Consider the following 25711-nt stretch of genomic DNA (forward strand, 5'->3'; position numbering starts at 1 on the left):
AATCCAACATTCATTCTGCCCGATTATCTCAAGACTTTTGCTGGCACCAGTCTGACTGGTGTCAAAATTCTTCGAGTTTCGCTTGCAATAAGCGAGAGATTGTTTTCCTTTCCATTGGTCTAGGTGCAAACGGGTTTCTCATGAACTAGAATTGTAAGAATTTCCTGGAAACGCAACGACTGTGCACAATTGAAACAAAGTAACATTATTTTAAATTCTCTTTTGTGAAAACTTTTACATGTTCTATTTTCCTTCTCACAACATGCATCCTGTGCATAACAGGTTGTATAACTACCAGGATAAATGTTGTTACCATCTCCTAGGCATCTTTGTGTCCGTTTGAGCTCCCTTTAAGCTGAAAATTGGTGCAAATTCCAATAACGACCCCTTCGAAATAACGACCCTTTTCCCGGGAACTGTGAAAGGTCGTTGAATCGAGAGTTGACTGTATGATGTAAGATGTAAATATTGCTTCTGAAGAATGGTCATTGCTTACGCAGGGCGATAAACTCCTATGCTTTTGCTTTCATTTACATGACTTGCAGCTTGATTCACATAGCATAAGCTCCAGGGAATGCTTGCTGTGGCGCAGGAGACGAAACTAACACCACCTGATTTCCACCGCCATTTTGAAACAAGCCTGATGAAAAAAAGAACAAAAGTGATGTGACAGGTGATGATGTTAAAGTGATGATTTCATCACTAAAACTCGATGGAATTACGTATGTGCTGCTCGATATTCTGTAATTAGTGCATCTTGTATGAATATAAAGTCCTAATATCTGTACACTATTTTTATAAAATAACTTTCTACATGTATTTTCCTCAATTAACATTCACTAACATGAATCACTGACTTTGCCAGAGGCCTGGTGCTTTCGCCATCTACTTGGAACCGTGGCATGCAGACATTTTTGAGTTCCTTGACCTGAAGAAGAACACTGGTAAGGAGGAATCCAGAGCGCGTGATTTGTTCTATGCCCTGTGGATTCCTGACCTCTTCATGAAGAGGGTTGAGAAGAATGAAGATTGGGCCCTTATGTGCCCACACGAGTGCCCAGGGCTCCACGACTGCTGGGGAGAGGAGTTTGAGATGCTGTACGAGAAGTAAGTTTGAATTTTGTTTCTAACATATATTTTACTAAGCATTCCACGCAAATCAGAAGTCAATTTACATTGGGATGTACTAGCAAGAGTTAGTAAGATAAAGTAAAATTGCAAAAGAAAGTGACCTGCAGATTTAATCTTTTGCAGGGTACACAAAAATGCCACATGGCCAGGGGCATGCGTATTTAGTTTTTGATGAAAAAAAACAACATGGTTTTGAAAGGTGTGACATGCATTTAGCTACGGTGTTGTGTCACGAAATGAACTCTTTAAATGCTAAATTTAGTGTTTATTTAGAGACACAACACCTTCCGAGGTCTGAATTATCTTGTGAGTTATGCAATTCACGGAAAATTGATTAATTCTGCTGTTATTATTGGAGAAGCAAAACTGGACTGCTTTACACAGAAATAAACTTAATACTCTGAAAACTACCGGGTGTCCGAGAAGTCTTTGTATGAAAACAAAAATTAACTGTATCCGCTATATGCAACATAGACATGAAAAAATGGTACCAAAATGTTCGGAAACTATTCAAGTTTTATTGGCAATAGGAAAGAAATCAATAAATCTCCACGTGAGCACCCTTGGTAGCACGGAGTACATCTAGTCGAAATTCAACTTTTCGCCATGCATTAGCCAACATCAAAGGAGGGATTGATGTGATGACTTGGGTTATCCGTTGTTGCAGAGTTGCAAGATCGGATGCAGGAGTTCTGTAGACATTGTCTTTCACATAACTCCATAGAAAAAATCTAAAGGGGTTATGTCTGGAGATCGTTCAGGCCACGCCGTAGGTCCATCTCGACCAATCCATTTTCCAGGAAATGTCTGTTCAAGGTAGGAACGAACCTCCAGACTCCAATGTGGCGGTGCACCGTCTTGTTGAAAGATAACATCTGGGTGGTATTCTAGCAATTGAGGAACAGCAAACAATTGCAACATGTCGAGATACACTCCAGATGTTACGGTGTCCTCACAGAAAAAGAATGGTTCGATTATTCTGTCATGCAGCAGCGCGCACCAAACGTTCACCTTCGGGTTGCCCATGGTCGACTTCCTCACCTCATGAGGGGGCTCTTTACCCCAGATACGCACGATGTTTGAAACTGTCTCTGCACTGGTTTTTGTGACCTGCTCTCGTGAAACCACAGGACACACTCAGCCTTTTTCTGATTTGTGTACATTTCCGGTTTGCTGGACACTGGCACTGCTACACTACTGCAACGGTACAGAAATCTGAAACAAAAAAAACTTGAATAGTTTCCGAACATTTTGGTACTATTTTTTCAAGTCTATGTTGCATATAGCGGATACAGTTAATTTTTGTTTTCATACAAACACTTCTCGGACACCCGGTACATAAATGTTTTATTTGAAGTGAAATCTAAATTCTTTGCAATAAGTGTAATTTTTAAAATTCATTTAGGATTATATACACAACTTTGAAACCAATAGGTATTTTCATTTACTGCTTTTGAACCTGAAATTGACTATGTTTTTGTACTAAAATTTTGCTTTTTTATTTACCACAATTATGTGCCTCTACACATGGCACTTTCACCAAGTCTAATCATCCAAGGAACTGTGTAGAATTCAAAGTTTGCATTTATTTTGCACCAGTATTGACTGAAATATTGATGAATGATCCGCTCACCCCACCCTTCCATTCCTGCTTTTATTTTCTGCTAATAATTCGGACATATCTCCTAAGGTCGTATTATTTATTTTATTTAAGTGCATAAAAATGTTCTACAAGGATAAATGCCATTGTTCTAAAGGGTGCTCGAGCCATCTTGCAACATTTCCCAAATTGTCTCTTTCTCTTCATAACAATTACTGCACAGTTTAACGTGGGTGGCAATCTTAATGATACAGCACACTTAATATCAGCAACTGTTTCTGGTGCCCTCACTGAATGTCTAGTATTATAGGGGGATCGGCTGTAATTTTCTCCCTTGTGTACCATATTCAATCGCAAGATGTAAACACTTGTGATTTACCAACGTAGAAAATTTTATTCATCTGTCTATGGACTCATAAAACTAAACACAAATGCATTCACTTTCTCTGCAATTGATATCAGTGAAGTACCCATTTGATGCTGAAAATGCCAGGAAAACAAAAGATGGGATTGGAAGGTTTTATCTCAGGAAATAAGAATAAAACATAAAACGTATTATATTAGAAACTACTGATGGAACATTAGCGCTATTCATCTAACGAAACCATTACAAATCGGCTGGGGGCTTGTAGGTATGAAATATACTGGAATAAAAGATATATATGCATATAGCCAGTACTTGTTTTCCACACTTAAAATGTGATGTAATATATTAACAGGACTTTCATCACACAGTTTTTTCTTATGGGCTTCGAGTTCACCTGGGTTCAGTGTCTGGGTTTTCAGCCTGTGTATAGAACTGGTGGCAAACCACCATCCTGAGAAAATTGGGGACCTACAAGTGAGTAGCATAACCCAGTCTGGGAAATCTATAACAGCTGAAGGTTCGATGTGCTGACCCCACGTCATCCCACTACTGGTTGAAGATCTCCACACCTCTAGGTAGGGTTCTGGGAGGCAGACTGGAAGTCAGGAGATAGGCCAAGGCCCTTTCAGTGCCGTAGAATAGTGGATCTCAACCTTTTTCAGTCGGGGACCCACCTTGAAGGATATTACATTGCATAGGACCCATAAGATGGGCACCAGCGGAATTACTTTGTAGGGGTGTGCACCCAGTTTGTAATCATATATTTGCTAACATCGAAGGTCTCTTTTTACAACAACACGGCCTGAATTTAAATTGTTGATATATCTAATTAATTTAATGTAATAGGTTTTTAAGACCCAGTAAACAAAGTTTTGAACCCAACTTCCTGACCCACCAAATGTCCCCTCAGAACCCAGGAGTGGGTCGCACCCTATAAGTTGAGAAACGATGCTGTAGAACCATGGGTTACGTTATGCTGTACATAAAAGTAAATATTTTGGAATATTTTACACTACAGTTAATTTCTATCATAACTTACATTCAGTGTTCTGTAGATGAAATAATATTTTGGAAAATACAACATAGAAACTAGTTCAGTGCCATCCACCATGAGAGAATAGAATAAAATAATAGCTGTGAGTGACACAGCTCATTGGGGAAGTTATCAAACAGAATAATTTCTGGAATTAAATTGTAATTGTTTTTAATTCTATCAGTCTATTTCTCTGTAAACTGCTATGATGATGATAATGAATAGTTATGGGAAAATAGAGTAAGAGAAGGTCACGCCTTACACAAGTTAACCTAGAATGCCTATATAGCAACCACCTCATCTCGAAGTTGTATAAAATTTCACTTTTCTGGTTTGCATGAGAGTAATTTCAACCCATTTCTAAAAACGTGTGGATGTTTGTAAGATATATTATTAACTAATCACTACATGCTTATTCATGTAGTATTTGTCAAACATCCCTAATTTGTAATCTATAGAATGGGAGTAGGAATATGTCATACAAGCAAGTTTTGTTCGAAGTTACTTACTGGAACCACTCTACATATTGACTACAATTTCATACAATGACATTACATATTTCATAGTTACACAAAAATCTGGACTCGAAGTATGAATGTCTTAGAATACAAAACCAATACAGTCATGGAGTATGCAGGATCGAGAGCACACACTGAATGATATTATTTATATATACACCACGGAAAGATCCTATTACTTATCCTGCACGTACATGTATTTTATACATGCATACATTTAATACAGTATTGAACATGATGCAATTCCTATATTCAGCATAAATATTGCATGAATGAATTTTAGAGTTGAAAGAGTTAACTGACAGACAAGAAATGTCCAAATTTCAAGGTGATATAAACCAATACGTGACATATGCCACTCTCTGTGTGGAAGTTTTAGTGTCTTCTTAACTTTCTAACATGCTGCGCAAATCCCCTGATGGTCCCTTTACAAGCTTGCACCTGCACTACACTGAGTGTCAACAAGTGCAGCAAACTAGATGTGGCTAACTTTTATGTAGATAACTGTATTTCCATCACTCTAATAGATATGTTTAGGTTAGGTGTAGGTTTGAGGGATTTTAGCATTATAATTATGCTCCTATGTGATTATGTTGTAACAATCCGTACGTTTTAAGTGTGATAGGTTTCATCGTCTAAATATCGTTATTTAGGTTTCATCTCCTAAGTATTTACAAACTTTCCATGATCTGTTGAAGTTTATAATGTTTTCAATGTGGAAACAAAAAATCGAAAGCAGCTATTAGGAGCACGAGTAATCGCACAACATACGTTTCAATACATCATTAGTACTCACACATTACAATTTTCTGCATCTTTAACACGGACAAATTGTTTTTCTGAACTTTAAAATTATTTCAATGGTGATTTCCACTATTCACGATGCCTTCCTTCTCCTGTGAAACTTTTAAATATCATTACATTACACAATCTGCATCATTGCCCGCTCACATATATTAATCAACATATGATATGATCCCAAGTGTCATTCTACTTAAATGAAACAATACTAAAACCGAATTATTCTCTTTGACAACTTTTCCCAATAAACAATATCATTTGTATACTGTAAATACACAGGTCCCACATAAGAGTGAGCACAATTCATAACTAACTAACCTTTCAAGATTTCCTTTATAAAGATCAGCTCTGGATTCCTCTTCTTGGATTAGAACGATGCACAGTATAGCACATTTTAGTTGTACCATGCTTGTACTTTTTATTTCGAGTAATTCTTGAAGCTTTTTATTTCAAGTTTGTCTATCAATTGACATCACATTCGTATGTGACGTCCTTGATGGAACCATGTTACGTGACATCATGTATAAATAAACAGTGACTACAAAATATGATTTTTCTTATACATGTTTAAGAAGCAAAAGGTGAGGAAGAAAATATAAAATCACGTCAAATTAATTATTATTCATTAATAGACTTCAACTAAATTGTTAATGAGAAATTTAGGATTTATCATCAATGGTCTCGCCGACACTGGCGACTTTGTTCATGCACAGACAAATGAATTCTGAAATTTACCTTGTTTGGCTTTTTGCCGCCGGTGCAAGGCCTGGTGTCAGTTCAGCCTTAATAGAAATATCAGATCTGTAAGATTGTCTGTGATGTTATTGATAGACCGAAATGCTTTTACCAGCGTTAATCTGTCCAATACCTAGTGTTTATTATTATTCTCTATGCTGAACATTGTAACCTGATGCCTCCCCGATGGTGCAGTGGTTACGTCTTCACAGTGTAATCAAGGGGTCCTGGGTTCGATACCCGGTGGAGGCACATATTGGTTCGGATCCCACTTTAAATTGTACGTCCAGTCCCGATTAGCCTTACTGTGTATAAAGTAGACTTAAAACACCAAATCAATCATTGTAACCTGATTATTCAATGTATGTGTTTTCACTTCAACTTGTGCAGGTATGAGAAGGAAGGAAAGTACAAGAAAAAAGTGTCTGCCCAGCAGCTGTGGTATGCAATAATAGAATCCCAGGTTGAGACCGGTGTGCCGTACATGCTGTACAAAGATGCATGCAACAAGAAGTCAAACCAGCAGAACGTAGGAACCATCAAGTGTAGCAACCTATGTACGGAAATCGTGGAGTACAGCTCGCCGGATGAGGTCTGTAATGCTGACTGTGTTTTGTAGTTGTGAGGGGTGTATTTTTCATGCTGAACTATCATATTTTTATCCTCACATTTCTTGCTGTTATGGGGTTTCTATAACACTAGACACATTTCATTTGAAAGTGTTTCTCTTTGAACTTAATTGTGTGATTTGTAAGAGTTCACGTCTTTGAAAAGTGAGGGAAAATCAAGTGTTGTTTGTAATTGAAGGGCCAGGGGGAAAAACGATGAATGTCGATTTTTCGCCCATTTTGAGATCGCAACGCCATCTGATAGTTCAGAAGCTGTACTATAAGAATGAGAAGGGCCTTGGTTGGGAAACGATGAGAAGTGCCTGAAAAACGCATTATTATTTTGGCATATATTAACGTACTTATGAAAAGAAATACTTTGTTTTTCATTTCCTGGCAAATCGTCTCGAATGAACATTCATCGTTTTTCCCCCTGGCCCTTCAATTGTTTATTATTATTCTGTATGCTGAACATTGTAACCTGATGCCTCCCGGATGGCACAGTGGTAGCATCGTCACCTTGTAATGAAGGGGTCCAAGGCTGGTGGAGTCACATAGTGGTTCGGATCCCACTTTAAACTGTAGGTCCAGTCCCATTTAGCCTTACTGTGCATAAAGTGGACTTGAAACACAAATTCAATCAATCAAGGTTTATCACAGCACACTACAATACCAGAGGTTCTGGATTCGAATCCCTGCCGGGCATGGGTTTCTTTGTGTTCCTTCATCACTTGAATAAAAATACCATGTCTGCTCTCTACCCCCACTCTTAATTTTTTGAGTATTTTTAAAGGTTTGATTGTCAATCATATTTATGGTTTACAAGTCCTAACTTAAAAATTGTTAGCATGCATAGAGGTTGGATGCATTAACATACTTTTTTTAACCTCCAATATATTATCTTTTAAAATATTCAGCAGGATGCCTGGAATTTTTTGGACAAGTTTTACAAAAATGTTGTTGTTTTTCATAATAATTATACAATAAAAGCAATGCATACCTATGCTGCTGGTGATAATATCCAATGTTTCGTAATGTTAATTTATTTTCAGTAGATTCTGGACTCTTATCTGACAAATGAGCATAAGAAATATTGAGCAGAAAGGTTGAAGTATATTATACATTTATACAAAACATTCTGTGTACAATGGTATTGGGCCTCCTTTCCTACATAGTGTGTGTGTTTTCAGGTGGCAGTTTGCAACCTGGCATCCATAGCACTGAACATGTTTGTGAAGCCAGACAGAACATACGATTTTCAGAAGCTGAGAGATGTAACCAAAGTGGTGACCAGGAATCTCAACAAGATAATCGAAGTGAATTTCTATCCAATACCAGAGGTGAGTGTCCCTTATTCTTTGTGTTACAGTCAGGTTGATCATCTAGGAGTGCGGAATGAAATTTAAGGGGTACTATGTTGAAAATAAAAGAAATCATGAAAGATGCTTGCTGTTTTAGCCACCAATTCAAATACCAATCAACTTTTAGTATGTAGGATGATAATATGGCAATGAAACTCAAGAATACTAGAGACTTGCTTCATTTTTCTTGATTTTAGCACATCATCGACATGTTTGGAAATTTGAAAGGAACAGCTTCTTTAACAGAAGCAAATGCCATACATGGATACATGGACGTCCGGAGGATTTTTTCCATTGGGAAGCAAGCAAATGTATTTTTCCAGGGAAGGGGGTGGGGAGCAATTGATGCATATTTCCCCACCTACTAGTGTTACCCTGTAAGAAAAACATTCCTTCAGTTTGAAGATATCATGTTCGTGCAACTATCTTACAATAATTAACATAAATTAGTGTCACTGAAATGAAATCATATATGTGAAATATATATATAATTTTAGATTAACACTCATTTTCCAGGAAGGAGTGTGCCCCCCCCCCCCCCCCCTTTGTCGCCTTCTGGATGTCCATGATGACTTATATTATGTCTTACACTCCACTCCAAGAAAGTGATTATGTAGTGTAACCATAGGCGCACACTAGTCTTATAACACTACGTAGTATATTGCTACAAAGTAAAGTCATAGTTGTCTTTAAAACACACTTTTTGAATCTTTACAATACAACCAATTGGTACAAAATTCAGTTATTAATCAAATATTAAATACGTGATAACTGCTTAAGTGTTCAGTTTTTGTGTTATGTAAAAACATAAATTGTTAGTATGCAATCTGAAGTTCTGCTATTTGAAAAACAAAATAACACAATAAATTTGAAATCATGTAGTCATGTAATTTTGAAGCCACTTTTTGGACTGCTTCACTTTTCTGAAAATGTTTCGTTGCTTTGTTATCCCTCCTATCGTATGCGTTCATTTTACATGATACATAGCGTACCTTCCATGTGCCAGAGGTGCTGCTGTCAGGATCAATGCGAAGTGCACCTCAACTTCATCTTCATTAAAATACCTTCTGCCATACTATCACCAAAAACAAACTTTAACATTTCTTCGCGAACTTTAGGCCTCTTCGCAGGGTTCCAAAATGAAGGGGAGAGCAAGGTGCCAAAACTTCGAGGAGACAGGACAGCTTTACTTTCCCTTGATAAGTTTTAGCACAGTGGGGGGTCAACTGCCCACGGCCCCTAAATTGCAGCCACTGCCTCTTTGTAAAATACTGAGAGAAGTCTGAAATGGTATGCAAGAGGTTAAGTTTGCAACAACTTTTCGAACATATAGACCCAAACAAATGTGCAGAATGTAGTTCTGCTGCAATACTGCAGATTTTTTCACTGTCTGTGATATGAACATCTGGGTGGTTGAGGCAAGACTAGCACGGGAGATTCTGAGGGCCATTCTTGCATGGATTAATTCATAAAACCTGCTGCTAACTTAACCTGGCACGGTGCTTAGACATGTTATGTAGAACAAATACAATGTAGTCACAAGAAAACTACCCATCATGGTACAACACAGGTTAAATCATTTCCGAGCACGACTTGATATCTTGAAAGCAACTGAACTTTTTGTTCCAGTGCGACTTGGAGAAAAGGGGAGGAGCAATTAAGTGGAAAAAAAAAAGTTTATCAACAGTGCAAAAAATAATAAATAAATAAAACAACTCTCACTGACCTGTAGGCAATTGTCAAAAATCACAAACCACTTGAAACAAAAGAAGAAACAATTCTTAACAACAATACTGACGAAAGAAAGACAATGGCCCTTGATCTTTGTAGAGACTTTTGCCAGTGCAGAAAAACATATGTGGCTTCTCTTTCAGAGTAGGATCAATGCTTCTTGCCTGTTGTAGACAATAACAATGACATGACGTAATGTGACAGTGTGTTTCGGTTGAACATAAGTTTTGAAAAAGGGGGTGGAAAAAATTGAGGGGTTCCCCCCCGGCACTGCCCCTGGTGTTACACAAGGAAAGTGTCTTGACTTGCACCAGAGAATTTTCACCTACGTTTATTTAAATTAAAGACGAACCTGGCCAATACCGATTTGATATGAAATTTAATCTAGCCAACCACCCTGCCAGAGTGGTTAGCACATTGCGCTACGATGCCAGGGGTCCTAGGTTCGAATCCTGGCCTGGGCATGGGTGTTCGTAAGTGTCCATATCATCATTCATCCCCATCTTTGCAATTAGCCAAAAGGGGCACAAAAGCGAAGTAAATTAAACTAGATCAAATCAATGAAATTTTATCTTTGTAACCAGGTGAGAATTTTGGATTTAAGCTTTTTAAATAAGATAAAGAAACTGTTAGTCAGTAGGGACCAATTTTTCAGTGTATTTCATCGCTTTGCTCGGTAAGGCAAGACATTTTTTCTGTGACAAATACCACTGTTACGGCTCCCGTGTGATGGTAGCTGCACACTGAATCACCTGCACATTGTTACTTTGCTCAGTGATGCAAAACTTTCCGATAGAAGGTGAAAAATCATGGAAAACGATTGATACATGTAGAGATTCAAATGCATAACGTAACTATTCATAAATGATTAGTGTAAAATATGATTTCATTATTACAATATTTTGATTTTTCTTCTAAATAATTCTCCTTTAGAATATGTAATTACACCTGAATTTTATCTGGGTCACAGAGTGGCCACCATCAGTGTGTGCATTGATGAAATTATTTCCTTCTCTGGCAGGCGAGGAGGTCCAACATGAGGCACAGGCCCATCGGCATTGGAGTCCAGGGATTGGCAGACACTTTCATTCTGATGAGATATCCCTTTGAAAGCGAAGAAGCCCGGAAACTAAACATCCAGATATTTGAGACTATTTACTACGGATCCCTTGAGGCAAGCTGCGAGATCGCAGAGAAACTGGGGCCCTACGAGACTTATGAAGGGTCTCCTGTGAGCAAAGGGGTAAGTAGTTGATTTTGATCATCTGAAATAGTGTTCAGGTTTGAAGTCTGTTATTTTCTCCACATTTTGGTACATTGTCAAATTTGGATTTTCTAATAACATTTTTTTTATATATAATCTTAATCAGGGTTCCTACGCATCGTGGAAAACCTGGAATTTTAAAATATTCCTTCCAGGCATGGAAATGTTATGAAATTTCACATTTTTACAAGTTTTACCTGGAATTTTGGAGATTGTCCTGGAAATTCCTTTGCCCCATTTTATTTGTATGAATTACAATAAGTTTTCATTTAAAACAGGCCAGTGTCATGACAGTGGTTTATTTACTTATGTCACCTTGCTGTGTACTGTAGTCATAGTTTTATGATGAAGTTTTATTTTTGTGATTGAAGTATAATGCCCCGCGCTTTTGTATTATTTTGTATCGCTCAGATGTAGAAAATATGATGATAATAATAATGGTTAAAAAAAGGGGGGGGTTGCTATCCTAAATATTCCAAGTTTTCCAAGGATATTATTCTTGTTTATTTGTAATACAAGATGGTAATTTTTTATAAACTTATATATACTTGTGTTTATTTTTTCTACCTTTGTATTTTTTCTGTATTATTGTAAAAATTAAATAACCTTCATTATACTAAGAAATGAAAGGTGTGGAAAGGAGCAGGTGTAGGGGAGTTGGGAACCTGCATTAAAAAATTTAGAACTATTTTTTTTTTAATAAAAGAAAATATGTAATGATGTATATTTTGCCATGCTAACTTTCTACACTGGCTGTAAGTGCACCCAATAGTCAACCTCACTTCCACATAGTACACCCTGGACTACAGACTAACGAGGCTCTGGCGACTGGCCCCATGGCCAGTATAATTTTGTTTGTGTTGTCCTGTGTTTTGTCCTTATTTGTGCTAAGTGCTCCTTTACAGCCTCAGCTTTTAACGAAAGTCAAAAGATTTTAATATTTTATGATTTTAGTTCTGCAACGTTAGAGTTGTTACGTGTAACGATAAGGGGCTGGATCCCGTATAATGTGACAGGTGCAAAATAGCCTTGGTGCTGACGCACCCAAAATTTTAAATTCAAATTCAAATTCAATTACTTTCTACACTTGTCCTGGAGCAATTGTAGAAAATCCTTGAAAAGTCCTGGAAAAAATTGCATGATTTTGTGTAGGAACCCTGCTTAATGCAGTGGAACTGCAAGATTAAATATACAATGTGGAATAATGTAAAATCAGGTAACAACATACTGGTTCCACTGTATGCACAGCACAAATTGAAACAATCCTTTCAAATTTTCCAATGAAGGTTTACTTAGTGTAGAGCAGCCATGTCAAATTGAATTCGTGAGTAGGGCCGCATAATGATAATACCAAAACTCTCCGGGCTGCACATCTCAAACCTGAACCCATTGTCCAAAACTGAAAGGTTTGCCCCCTGAGGAGGGGATTCTGGTGACTAGACTTTAGTATCATATAGAGAGTTCGCCCCCACCAAGTGCCAAAAATTAGCAACCGGAAGGGGATGCAAGAGTTCTGCTCACCCACCTTTACATACCTCCCTACTTAGCACTGAAAGTTTACAATATTACGTATGTGTATAACTGCAATGAGAATAAACATGGAGAAACTAGTACTCACTTTATCCGCGAAACTGTTTTTTTCTTGTTCTATTAATTTCAGTGGCCATCCTTGTTGGAACTTGTTGTACTGTTGCTTGGCATGCTTCTATTGTTTGTAGTTCTCCGGCTGCTGCTAGGTGCGGTGTTGTTAAGTGTATGTCTGCATCCGTGTGGTGTGCCTGTCCGCTATCGATGTTTAGCTTGTGCTAAACATGTGTTTCCTTGATTTTGTTGTCTACGAGTGTGTGGGTGGTCTGTTTGACTTATACCTTTTCAATTTTATGGCTATTTTATTTGATGTGTTTAGCAAGACCAATAGTGGGTTGGGCTTTTTTCGTATCTGTTAGGTGCTGTTGGATTCTTTCATTGACAAGTCGGATGGATCTGCCAATGTAATGTGCCTTGCACTCGCACTCTGCATCATACACACCTGGGTTATCAAGGGGGAAGAGGAAGTACCGTTTGTGTTTGTTTAGTTTATCAGCTATTTTGGCATTGAGTTTGTGCGCTACTTTGATGCCATATGGGAGAAGGGCTTTGGATATGCAGTTGGATGTGGTGGGATGGTAGGGGAAGGAAAACCACATATATTTGCTTTTGAAGGTTGATTGTGGCTGGATAGGGTGCCTGACCTGTATTTTTGCTTTACTGCACCAAGTGAAAAGTTGTGCTTCTGTGTAGCCATGTTTCAGGCCTATTTCAGTGATGGTGGCATCTCTTCTCGTAGATCCTCTTTTCTGCAACAGTAGGAGAAGGCTCTTCGATAAAAGTTGTCACACATTAGCTTTTTGTTTGGGGGGGGGGGGGGGTGGCTGGAAAGAGCATGTATGTACTGGTTGCCTGCATATGGTTTTCAGTAGACAGTGGTTATGAATTTGTTTGAGTGTGTGGCTGATGATGATGTCCAGAAAGTTGATCTTACCATGTTTCTCTTGTTCTACAGTGAAGATGAGTCTGGGGTGGATGCTATTTAGTTTTTTCACTAGAAGGTTGAGCTGAGCTCTTCTACCTTTTTGTATATGACTATTGTGTTGTCCGCGTACCTTCCATATCGGATGTATTGTAGATCTGGAGTGTGGAGTATCTCTTTTTCAGCCAAGTGCATGACTATGTTGGATAAAGGAGCTGATAGCGGATTGTCCATTGCAAGGCCCTCAGACTGTTTGTAGAATTTGTGTTTTAAACAAACTTCCAGCGGCCTGGTTGTCTCTTGTACCTCTAGAGCAGGGATTCTGTTTATTGTCAGCCATCTTTCAACCGAACGCAGAGCTAGGTCTAGGGGGATTGAATTGTACATATCTACTATGTCAATGCTCACTAATTTTGCACTGTCAATTTATACTATTGACGTCACCAGATTTTTAGCATCGGCACTGTTGCAGAACACACATGTTAGTTTGTGGTTGAACTGAGTGATAGCACAGATTCCAGTCTATTTCTTTGTTGTTCACACGTGTGTGACAGTCGGTGAATGTCAGCGTGTTTGTCAGAATGACTGCAGATAGAGCAAGTTTTTGTGAATTATAAATGATGTTTTTGATTCTGTAACTGATATTATATTATGCACTTTCCACCGAATGAACTGGGGGAAAACATCGCACCATTTCCATGCTTTCAAGAATTGTATGTCCAATCGACGCACAAGCAATTTACCTTTGTTCCGTTCATATTCCCGTAATTCCTTCACACACGTCGATAAAGTGAGTACTAGTTTCTCCGTATTTATCTACTACTGCGTCTCTTTTTTCCCAATTATGAATGCAATGAGAAATATTCTAATTATAATCCTCTTATGTTTTATTGAAATAAAATAAAACAAATATTTTTCATAGCCAGTGATATTATTTTACGTGTTTGTTTCAAATATAAACAGGTTATATTTTGGCAATAAACCCGTAGATATGGACAATTCTATTTTCATTTCTCAGAGATTTGACACCTTTCATTTTTAGAAACTAGCTTCTCAATTCTCGCATTATGTTTTTGTAAGCAGGAAACTCTTAATGCAAACAACAAATGTTTGTCAATCATTTTTTAACTTGATGTTTGTTATATTCCATCTCCTTTCTGCCATTTTTGGCTAATTGCAACAATGAGGATGAGTGATAAGATGAAATTGATGAAAAGACACTTGCAAATAACAGTGATACCTAAGCCAGGATTCGAACCAGGGACTGACCCTTGGCATCGTAGCACTTTGTGCTAATCGTTCTGCCTTGCAGGTTGACTGGGAGTAGTTTTTGATCGTTGGGTGTTTATTAATGTTCATAATGGAGAACAGCAGTTCACCAAAATTAAGGGCTGCCCAACAATGCTAAAATTCCAGCAGCAAAATAGCTTATTTGAGGTCTGGAAGATTCCTTGTGATATTTCTCTTTCAATACTGAGTTTAGTAAGTAACTGAATTCCATTTGAAGGTTAGGACTTCCACACACAGCATCAAAAGGAAAGGGAACACTGAACAAGAAAATTGACCTTCGCACTCTTTGAAGTTTTGAAACCTGTTTTCAAATTCATCAAGCAGTATTTTTTTTACTTTGGACCAGTATTGGCTTAAATCAGGTTCACACATTGAACGTTGGTATTCCAGAGATGTTGGGAAAGAACTGAAATTGTGATTACTGTACCTTTGCAAAAAGGCTTCCACTTCCTAGAAAATATCTTCTCCTGTAGTTTTGTTACGGAGAGCAATTATATCAAGCAGATGTTCTGTCACATTGAGGTAAGAATTGCATTCACGAATGAATACAGCTAACTGAACTACCCCACATACGTCCTTACTTCGATTTATTGCGAGCGAAAGGGCAACAAAACCTGCAATTTTTACTTTCAATTGTTCGTTAATATCTCCTGACAAGTCGTCAATCCTCCCTTCCACTCCACTGTATTTCTGATTTTTGAACTTTAATTTTTGTTATTTAGCATCGCTTTTCTCCCAATTTTGGCTTATGGCGACGATAAGCATGTGACATAATGAAACTGATGAAGGGACACCTACACAGAACACCCGTGCCATGGTGTCATAAACACTCTGCCACGGAGGTCAGGACACCACATTTACATGCATTTCACTATTCACTTCACAACGAAAATAGGCTCTCTCTCGTTTCACTTGAACAATTCTAAATTCCTCTTTTATAGTTCTTTTCTTCCTCCCACAAGGCTTAGTCGGGAGCAATATGATTATCTGAAACATTTCCAGAAACTGACTTTCCTTCAAGGCAAATCCTTCACAATCAAGAAACAGACTTATAGGCGACAGAAAGTATACTAGATTCCCTCCCCCAGCCAGAAAGAGTTTTTTCTCCTTTAATCAGAACTACTGTCAATCAACTTGCTTAGTCATAACCAATCTTAATGGAATGTAGCGAAAGTAGGTCAGCCTGGTGAAGTTCGGATGAGTTACGGCTTGTTTCATGACAACTGCATATGTATAAATAGTCTTGCATACTTAAATTGTAAATGAGGCTGCATTAAGTGATGCTGGGGGCCTCGAGTTTGACATGGCTGGTAGAGTAACTAGTCATGTAAGGTCGTATGGTGTGTGTGTGTGTGTGTGTGTGTTTATCTTGGCTTGAGAAAGTTCTGGGATACCAGGATGAACCGTCGAATAAAAATAAAAGATGCTTAAAATTTACTGCAAAGACTTGCACTACTGAAACCAGCAGTTGTAGGAATTATTTTATCAGTATTTTTCCATTCTCATTGTTACAATGAAACAATCTATAGAAGAAGAATATTCTGATAACCACTCAACATTTTAGAAGTGTCTTGTAATTTGGTAAGTAAACTAGGTGTAGACTCAGTCTGAACTTTCTACAGAAACATGAAAATTTAGGTAGCCAGTAATCAAATTTCATAAATGGAGACAAATGGAGGGTGCAAGTGATATTGCACTCTCAAAGATTTATTAGTGATTATGTTAGTAGGGGGACGTAACTTTCCACTATTTTTTTTAAAGTTTGCTTTGAAAATTAATGTAAAACTTAGGTTTTTGCTTTTAAAAAAACTTGTATCTTGGTGTATCACATAACAGTTAAGATTTCAGGAAGTGCAATGCAATTTACACTACAAAATAGAACTAATTCTAAATTTATTGTGTTTTCATGATTCTGTCACATTATTGGTACGTCTGAATTTTTGGATACAGTCTGAACAGGTAAAGACATATTCATGTACCAAGTAGTTGAATTTTGTCTTCATCTTTGAGCCACCCTGATAAACCATTAATACCATAGCAAGAAATTTATTTCACACATAATTTAATGACAAGAAGGTATCTTTTGAAACAATCTGCACTCACCTAGAAAATTCTGGAAACCTTAAATTCAATTGCTGTATGCATAAAGAATAAATAGTAAGTATAATTGGTTTATTTTCATTGTTTCAGATATTTTTCCACGTTAACAAAGCTACAGAATCTGATATTGAGATGGTCACATTTTTTTTTTATTCCTCCTTTCCTGTTATGTTTATCCTATGTTGGCTGATATAGCCATGACTGTAACAATGGAAATATTGTTTTTATGTGGTCGATTAATTGGTACTGTATAAGTATCGCAATTGTTTGAGTGTGTATTATCAGGATATTTTTATGTCAATATTGGCTTAATGTTGGCCCTAAGGTATGCTGAAAAATGTTCTCGCTAACTAGAACCATAACTTTCATACTTCATTCTAAAAATATATTTTAAACATAGTGAAAGTAATATAAAACACTACACAGTGGTAAAAATGTGAAATAAAGTGCTCCCCTGTGCTTTTGCAGGGTGGTTACTTGCCGGGAATTATACGTGAACTCTGCTTGAATTTTTCTCCGTAGAGACGTGAAAAATTGCAACTTTTATTAATCTAAATTCAATTGAATTTATACATATTTATAATTACCCTGAAACAAGTTTTTCTCAGTTTAGCTTTTATGTTTATGGAAGAAGGAAAAGAAATGAGTGTGGAGAATAAACAGAATTCTCTCAGTCAGTTTGATTTGTCAGTGTCCTTTGTAGAACAATCTATCTGACAGATGGAATATTATTGCGAGATAAAATATTTTGAAGCTGATTAGGTAAATTTGAGTTTGAAATTCTCATACAATTAACAATTTTTTTAGTAATTTGTATCTCTCTTGACATTTGTGACTTGTGTTTGTAGATGTATGTCAAGCCTCTGTGTGTGAAATGGCAAATGCAAACTCCGTGCCGTAAATTAAATATTTTAAATATATATACCGTTTAATTGAATTGAATTAAACCTTTTGGATACATTGGAATCACACAGATCGTTTATATTGTTAACATGTGTGTGGGGGGGGGGTGGATGGTGAGGCAGTAGTAATATAAAAGATTGAGATAAAGAAAACCTCTACTTATACCCTTGAATTTTTTGAAATTTTGCCTTGAAAACTGGGAATTATACTTGAATTTTATCATGGTTGTAGAGTAGCCACCCTATTTTGCACCATGCCATTAAGGCATAAGGGGGTGTGGAGTTAGGGCCCCACACTTTCTTGATCATGAAGGTGGGGGTGGTGTGATGGCTGCCTTTACTCCCTGGAGTTTCCTCCAGGTACCCACTTTATACAACTCTGAGTGGGCGCCGGAGCTGCTTGAATGGGTAGGAAAAAATCCCGGTTCTCCCCAACCAGGGATCGAACCTGGGTCTCTTGCATGGTAGTCAGACACCCTAACGACTGAGCTACTGCGGCACATACTATACAGTGGTATGGAACAATATTTGAGTGCAGCAAAAATTTTGTAAAATGAACATTACACCATGTAATTTCTATCAGAAAATGTGCTCGTCACAGTTTTGAACCACATAGTGATTAACGATTTTGTTTTCCAGAATCTTCAGTATGACATGTGGGGAGTTAAACCAACTGATCTGTGGGACTGGGCTGCTCTGAAGGAGAAGATCGCCCGACATGGAGTGAGGAACTCTCTGTTGCTGGCCCCGATGCCCACAGCCTCCACGGCACAGATCTTGGGCAACAATGAGTCCATAGAGCCTTACACATCGAATATATACACTAGGAGAGTCCTCTCGGGAGAGTTCCAGGTAGATTAGAGCTGTTTCCACTGTGGTGCCCCACCTTTACCAGACCTTGCATCCACTGATTGGGAATTATTTATACATGAATTTTCTTTATAAATTTGAATACATCTACGAAATATGTTCATAAATGTTAAAATGTACATTTTTTCCTATTACAGTAGATTCTTTGTAATTTGAGGTCAATGGTACTGAGACTTTGAATTACAAAAAACTCTGAAGAAACTGAATATCCTCGGGAAATTTGGAAGATGCGAAGAAAAGAACAAATTACATATGAATGAATATTGTACTCTATAAATTTTTTTGCCTTGGATTATCGAGTGTACAGTACAGGTTAGATTTGTTTTTACAAATAATTAAAATACTGCATAGTATATTACATGGCTCAGTGTAAATTTCTTGTGCATAAAAAAAAAATGAAAATAATCTGTGTTTGCAACACATGAAAATGTTTTAGATAATCTGTTTGGCTTCCAGGTTGTGAACCAGTATCTTCTGAGGGATTTGACTGAAAGAGGTTTGTGGGATGAAGATATGAAAACCAATATCATCATAAATGGTGGATCCATCCAGGTAATTATCTTTTGATAAAGCTTGTCTATTTCGATATACAACAGTTCTAATTAAAGCCTTTTGTGACCAACTGTCTACCAATCACAGCACATGCTATTGAAATCGATTATCATCGAGGTAGGGGATGCTATTTATTTCTATTTTGTGGTGAAGAGAAAGTGACATGGCAAGTGTAAAGTGTTTGTGACTTGCGAGAAAGGAAAGGAGCAGCGACACATTTTCATCTATATTTATTTAATTGTAATTGTACAACAAAGGTGTGATAATAAAATGTATTCAACAGATCAGCAGGGGTTGGGAGGGGTCCATAAGTTATTTACATGTTTTGTAAGATCTACAAGGAATTAATAGAAATGACACTGTTCTACACACATTTTATTACAAAAATGAAAGTACCCAATCTTTACTAATCTGATGCTGAACACTGAAATGACATTAAAAAAGTTTGTTTGGCTCTAGTATTGGCATAACAGGAGGGTGTGGGGGAGAGGGGACACATTCAAGGGACCGGGCTCAACTCTAGTATATATGGCAACACTGCTGACATTCTGGCACGTCGCATCTCAGCATATCACGCCATCGTTTGCTGTTTCGGATCCCTTCAAGTGATTTCTGGCCTCCTTTCGTGGGCACTTTTAATTTATTTATCAACTGATGTCCACATTTGCTTATGGTTAATTGTCATGTAATGTGAATTATGCTTATCTTGAAATTAATAGCCAATGCATTGCTTATTGGTAACATCAAATTATGCTGTAACTTCAAATTAAGAGCCAATCTTAGAAAATGAAGTTTATTCGTGTCCAGGTGGTCAATTTCAGTAAAAAAATAGCTACTTTCCTTTCTGTAACTGGAAAAAAAGTGAAAATTTGTAGAACAGTGCTATTAGTATCATTATTTGCCATGAAAACCCGGAATTATACTTGAATTGTATGCAAGTTGTAGAGTAAGCACCTTGATCATTTACAACTGTTTTGAACTCTATTAAATTGCCACTATTGAGTTATCGTAGTTGTTGATTGAAAACATTCCTTCAACTCTTAACAAAACTATTCTTTCCATTGCCACTTGTCATGAGGAGTAATATAGTAAAGTCCAGTGGTGCAAAAGCCCTCCGAGTGTAAAGGCCTGCCAGCTTTTCATAGGTGATGCATAATCCCATTGCTCATGTTTTCTGTTTTTTGAGACTAGAGTCAGAAGTAATAAACTGATTGTAATCTATCGTAGAACATCGATGGGATCCCGGATGAGCTGAAGGCATTGTACAAGACGGTGTGGGAGATTTCCCAGAAGACTGTGCTGCAGATGGCTGCGGAAAGAGGGCCATACATCGACCAGAGTCAGTCTCTCAACATCCACATCGCGGAGCCAAACTATGGGAAGTTGACCTCCATGCACTTCTACGCCTGGAAACTGGTAAGATAATTGTTGTGTGTGTTTTACAAGTGTGTTGTTTGTTCCACATTTTTTACTCTTTTGTGAAAATGATTGTGAATTTATTAGGCCTGCAGCATTTCTGGTAATCAAGGAAACCCGGAAAAGTAAGAGAAATTGAAGCGTATGTATGTGTTGTTTGAAACTGGACCTTGACTACTAATGCATCCATTAAGTCATCAAAGTTAAAATCTTGCCAGATTATACCTCAATTAATAGACACAATACTAATAGTGGTATTGCTGTTTCTTTATAATCAAGGTGTCCTGGTGTCACTTTTGTAGTCATGAATAAGTTACAACATAAATAGCATTTTCAGTTTATTGCAAATATTGTTTGCGTAAAAATTCAGAATAATTTAGCAAGAATCCAACATATTGCTCAGTAATGATCCAAGTGATAAGGGCTTCATTCCCTTATGTTGCAATGACTCAGTGTAATTTGCCAGCCTCCGTGGCTGAGTAGATAACATAACTTGCTACAATGCCAGGGATCTCAGGTTCAAATCACAACCTGGACATGTCTATTCTTTGCGAGTGTCCTTCCATCATATCAATATCCTCATGTTCACAATTAGCCAAAAATGGCAGAAATGCAAAAAGGGGGGGGGGGAATCAAGTGTATTTTCGCCCTTAACCCGAAAAATGTTTTTTTGTGCATCAGACAGACACGCATTTTCTTTTTTTTATCCAATTTTTTATGATATTGAAAAATGTTTGTTCTGTGAGCTTTTATTATCTAGAACACTGTATGTTTCAAAATAACATGTAGCACTTTGTCAGTGAACAGTTTGTTTCAAATATCTACTACACACAGTGCATTTCCTTCTGCTGTCAGTGCACAAAGTCCTCTGACAATGTTAGTTGAGGAGTGCAGAGATTTCTTGGTAGTTCAAAACTTCTTTATGTGTATGGATTGTCTTTCGCTCTGCCAAAGTAAACCTGCGGAGCTGTCCAAGGGGCATCTTCACACTTCAGTTGTAGTTGGCTCTGGCGGAGAACCAGTAAGAACATGCACAGGAACGTTACTGTTATCCAGGATTCCATTATCATCGTCACTGCTTGTTTCGGAATCTCAACATCTTGCGACTTAGGAGAATAAATGTGATCAAGCACGAGTTCAGATATTATTTTAATAGTTCCCCAACGCATTCGTCCAAATAGACATCTGTTACTTGGAAAATAGCTTGTTTTCATTATTGGGTCATGGACACACTGTTCACAAAAATACAATGAAAGTAACAAAGCAAACACACCACTAATGTACAAAACTCTTGCCACACGGTATTACGGTTCGGAGCAATTCAGACGTAAACCAAACTACCCAAGACCCCATATCCTCACAAAGAAGCTACAATGCCAATCGGTACTCAACGAGTCACTGATACTGTTTGGCTCGTTCAGAGGTAAACATTAAGGGGGGAAATTACTGGGAGTTTCAGGGTGGAGAGCACAGCAGTGTTGCCTCACAACCCCAGTGAAATTCTCAGGTGGTCTGTCAAACCGATGGTTCAGGTTAAGGGTTAATCCTGACATTTTCTGTAGTTCGGTTTTTGCAGTTAGAGAAGTTACTTTGAGATAATTGTCAGTAGTACCCATACTACCATAATTTGCAGAAGTTAATGACCATATTTAGTACAAAGTTTTTAAACTAGAACTATATCATGTCAGTATACCAGAGTTTCGCTTCAAAATATTCATAATTTCACATCTTGAGATAATTAATTCAATCACAAATCATTTCTCTTCATGGTGCTGTTGGCAAAATAATTAAAATTATGCATTTGTGCATAATTTCAGGAATATTCCCGAAAGAGCCATGTGGCAGTTTTGCACACCTGAGACATTATCAGGCTCCAGGGAAGTAATGTATCAGCCAGTGTCAGTGTTTACCAATTTCAATTAAAATTCAATAAGAATCATTATTGTTAGTCTTGAATTTTCGGAAAATTTTCCAAGTAATACCTAGAATTAATTGTGTAGCCTTAAAGATGCATGCAATGTTGCAACTTGACTTTTTTTTTCTTTTTTCCTTCATAAGTTTAACTCATGGACTTTTTCTTCAGGGTTTGAAAACTGGTATGTACTACCTTCGCACCAAGCCTGCAGCTAACGCTATTCAGTTCACTGTGGACAAGACTAAGCTGACAAAATCCGTGGGGACGGTGACGAACAGTAACAGTCCAGCCCAGAAGAAAAAGGTCAACATGGAGGCAATGGTCTGCTCTTTGGAAAATAAGGATGACTGCTTGATGTGCGGATCATAATCTGGATATGAAAAAAGCATCGTGGTTCCTACCTTTATATTACTTTTTCAGGTGTGGCTGTAAAGGCATTCATGGGCATTTGAGATTGTATTTGCTTTGTTATATTTATTGAGGTACTGGAGAGTAGACATTCCTTTTTTCTTATGCAATAATGTGATATGTGTGTTTTATGAAATAATGGAAGTGTTCCAGTGATATTTAACATTGCCAAGATTTTTTTATACGTTTATAGATATACTCATTATTTTTCCACATTCTTATACGTGTCTTGTGTGAAGTACTGCGTATAATGTAAATGTCTTGAGCAGTAGATCCCTATAAGCATGTTGGTGTAAATGCCATATGTCAGCATTGTTTACCTAATCTTTCTACCAGATAACAGTTCAATATCAGTAAGATGAAACAAAATAGTAGATTTAAATCTCTATTATATTCAGTATAATGAGTCCGACCATCAGTAGTTCTGATAAGGAATGTTTACCGCAATTCAGCAAAAACACTTCAAAATTCAGGGAGGCATTTCTGTCAAATTTCCATGTGTTTAGTGTTGTATAGCAGTATGCTCAGAGGACTTGTATATTGTCATAAGTAACTAAAGTTATAAATAAGATTTCATTTGTCTAATACAGTACTTATAGGTACTTTCAGATGTCAAGAATTTCCACTTGTAATATTCATGAATGAACTTCCTACTTATATTTTTTACTGTGTTATGTGATCAATTTTGTAATTGCATGATTTTTATATAAATTTGTCTCTCTAAATAATCTAAGAATATAGAATGAAAGTACAGTGATAAATGCATTTTTTAATGTTAGGAATGTACTTTTTGTGTTTGTGCAATATTATTCGCACAGTTTCTGTACGTTCATGTGCTCTGGCATTACAAAAAAGGAACATAACACATTCATTAAAGTTCTGCTGTATAATAATGAAAATGCTTTTTCAGGATACTTGTAAACAGTACGGCAAATATATTGAAGATTGTCATGTGGAGGTTGATTTGCAAGAATGAAAGTTCTCCTAAAATTAAGTTGCATACATATTTACATTGTTGTTCCAATAAAAATATTATTACATTAACAGTTGTCCATTTTCTGAAATTAGAGCTGAAGCAATATTCTTAATGATCCTCACCAATATTGATATCTATGATTGAACATTGTTGCGAAACAGCAATGCCGGTCCTTCCCAACACATTTCTGAATGAACACTCCACAGGGAACTGCATATGGAGCAGGCTGGTAAGAGGTCTTTGCTCACAAAGTGGGCTAAGGGACACACACAGTGGACCATGGAAGACTGGAAGTGTGTTGTCTGGTCAGACGAATTACATTTTTGCCTGTATGTGAATGATGCTCAGAGTCATGTTAATCATAGCCCAAAAGAAGCCTTCCAGGAGGACTGCGTGCTGTGAGCTGAGGAAGGCTCTGATGTTCTGGGGGGTGTTTTAATTACACTGAAATTAGTCCTGAGAGTAAGGTGACAAGTCTGAACCAGCATGCTTACATTACGGTGCTTGTAATGAGGTATATTACCACCCCTGTCTTCCAGGATGACAATTGCCATGTTCACCAAACTGCTTCTGTGACTGATTGGCTTGATGAACATTGAGGAGCAATCACACAGCTAGACTGGCCTGCAAGATTCTCCAGATTTGAACCAAATTGAAAATCTGTGGGACCAACCACCTTGAACAGTGTGTGTCACGGACAGCATCCAAGCAATATAGCAAACCTGTGCTATTCTTTGATGCAAGAATGGTTTAACATTGATGTCTCCTACATCTAGAACCTTGTCCATTCCATGCCACAGCAAATTGCAGCTCTTACCCAGGCTCATGGAGGTGTTACATGATATTAAGGACAGGTGAATATTTTGTCTGGTAAGATTGTGTTTTGCATTTCAGTATATCCTACAGTTTTTTTGTTTTTTTTTAATATATTATTTTATTGCCTTATGACCAATCAGCATTGGGCATACATGCCCACACACAAATAACCACAAGCCAACCTAAGTACAAGGGCCATTAGGTTGGCATCAGGGAAAGCTTGTGAGAGCTATTCTCCCAGAAATTTATACCCCCCAACCCCAATTAGGATCATGGTTCATGTTTACTAACCAGTTGTCACTCATGGGAGGGGTAGAAATGCTTTATTTATAAAGAACCAACCATTGTTAGGCTAACAGTAGCCATTTTGGAGAACAAAAACCATGTGCTCCAAATCACATGTTTACTAAATCTTTTATTCTTTACTGAAAATCAGAGATAACACTCACCCACAGGTAAAATAATGCCTAATTTATTAAAATTAAACTCATTTGCAATTATCTGGCATAACTAAGCCAGAAAAGCTGAAATAACACTTTTGTTTATGCTTCTTAAGCAATTGATAACTCTGCCATCTGGCGGGAGAAAGTGGCAACTCTCCCAAAGACAAGGAAAGATCTCAAAAGACTCCAGCTGGCCAATGAGAAGCCGTCAAGGCTGTGACGTCACAGAGGGGACTTTTCAGATGGCCTATTGTGTTCTGAGCTTGCTAGTCAAGCTCACTTGTATTACAGACCCACCTGAGAGCAGGTCAGCTTGGAAGTTGCTGGTGAAATTCAGTGTGTGAATGGCCACATGTGCCAGCAAC

At 37.5% G+C, this 25711-nt stretch overlaps 1 protein-coding gene across 1 annotated transcript in view; it reads left to right on the plus strand.

The window, feature by feature from the left end:
- RnrL (Ribonucleoside diphosphate reductase large subunit) overlaps nt 1-24141 on the plus strand; it is a 51232-nt gene extending 27091 nt beyond the window's left edge. Inside the window, exons 7-14 of the mRNA XM_083125079.1 lie at nt 866-1107; nt 6576-6777; nt 7984-8133; nt 10907-11128; nt 18590-18802; nt 19277-19372; nt 20600-20788; nt 22872-24141. Coding sequence (XP_082981205.1) covers nt 866-1107; nt 6576-6777; nt 7984-8133; nt 10907-11128; nt 18590-18802; nt 19277-19372; nt 20600-20788; nt 22872-23072 — 1515 coding nt within the window. The 3' untranslated portion in view covers nt 23073-24141. The remainder of the gene's footprint in view (nt 1-865; nt 1108-6575; nt 6778-7983; nt 8134-10906; nt 11129-18589; nt 18803-19276; nt 19373-20599; nt 20789-22871) is intronic.
- Nucleotides 24142-25711: the final 1570 nt, after the last annotated feature.

Source organism: Lepisma saccharinum, chromosome 7 (genome assembly GCF_977018435.1).
Source record: "Lepisma saccharinum chromosome 7, izLepSacc3.1, whole genome shotgun sequence".
NCBI classification, from domain to species: domain Eukaryota; kingdom Metazoa; phylum Arthropoda; class Insecta; order Zygentoma; family Lepismatidae; genus Lepisma; species Lepisma saccharinum.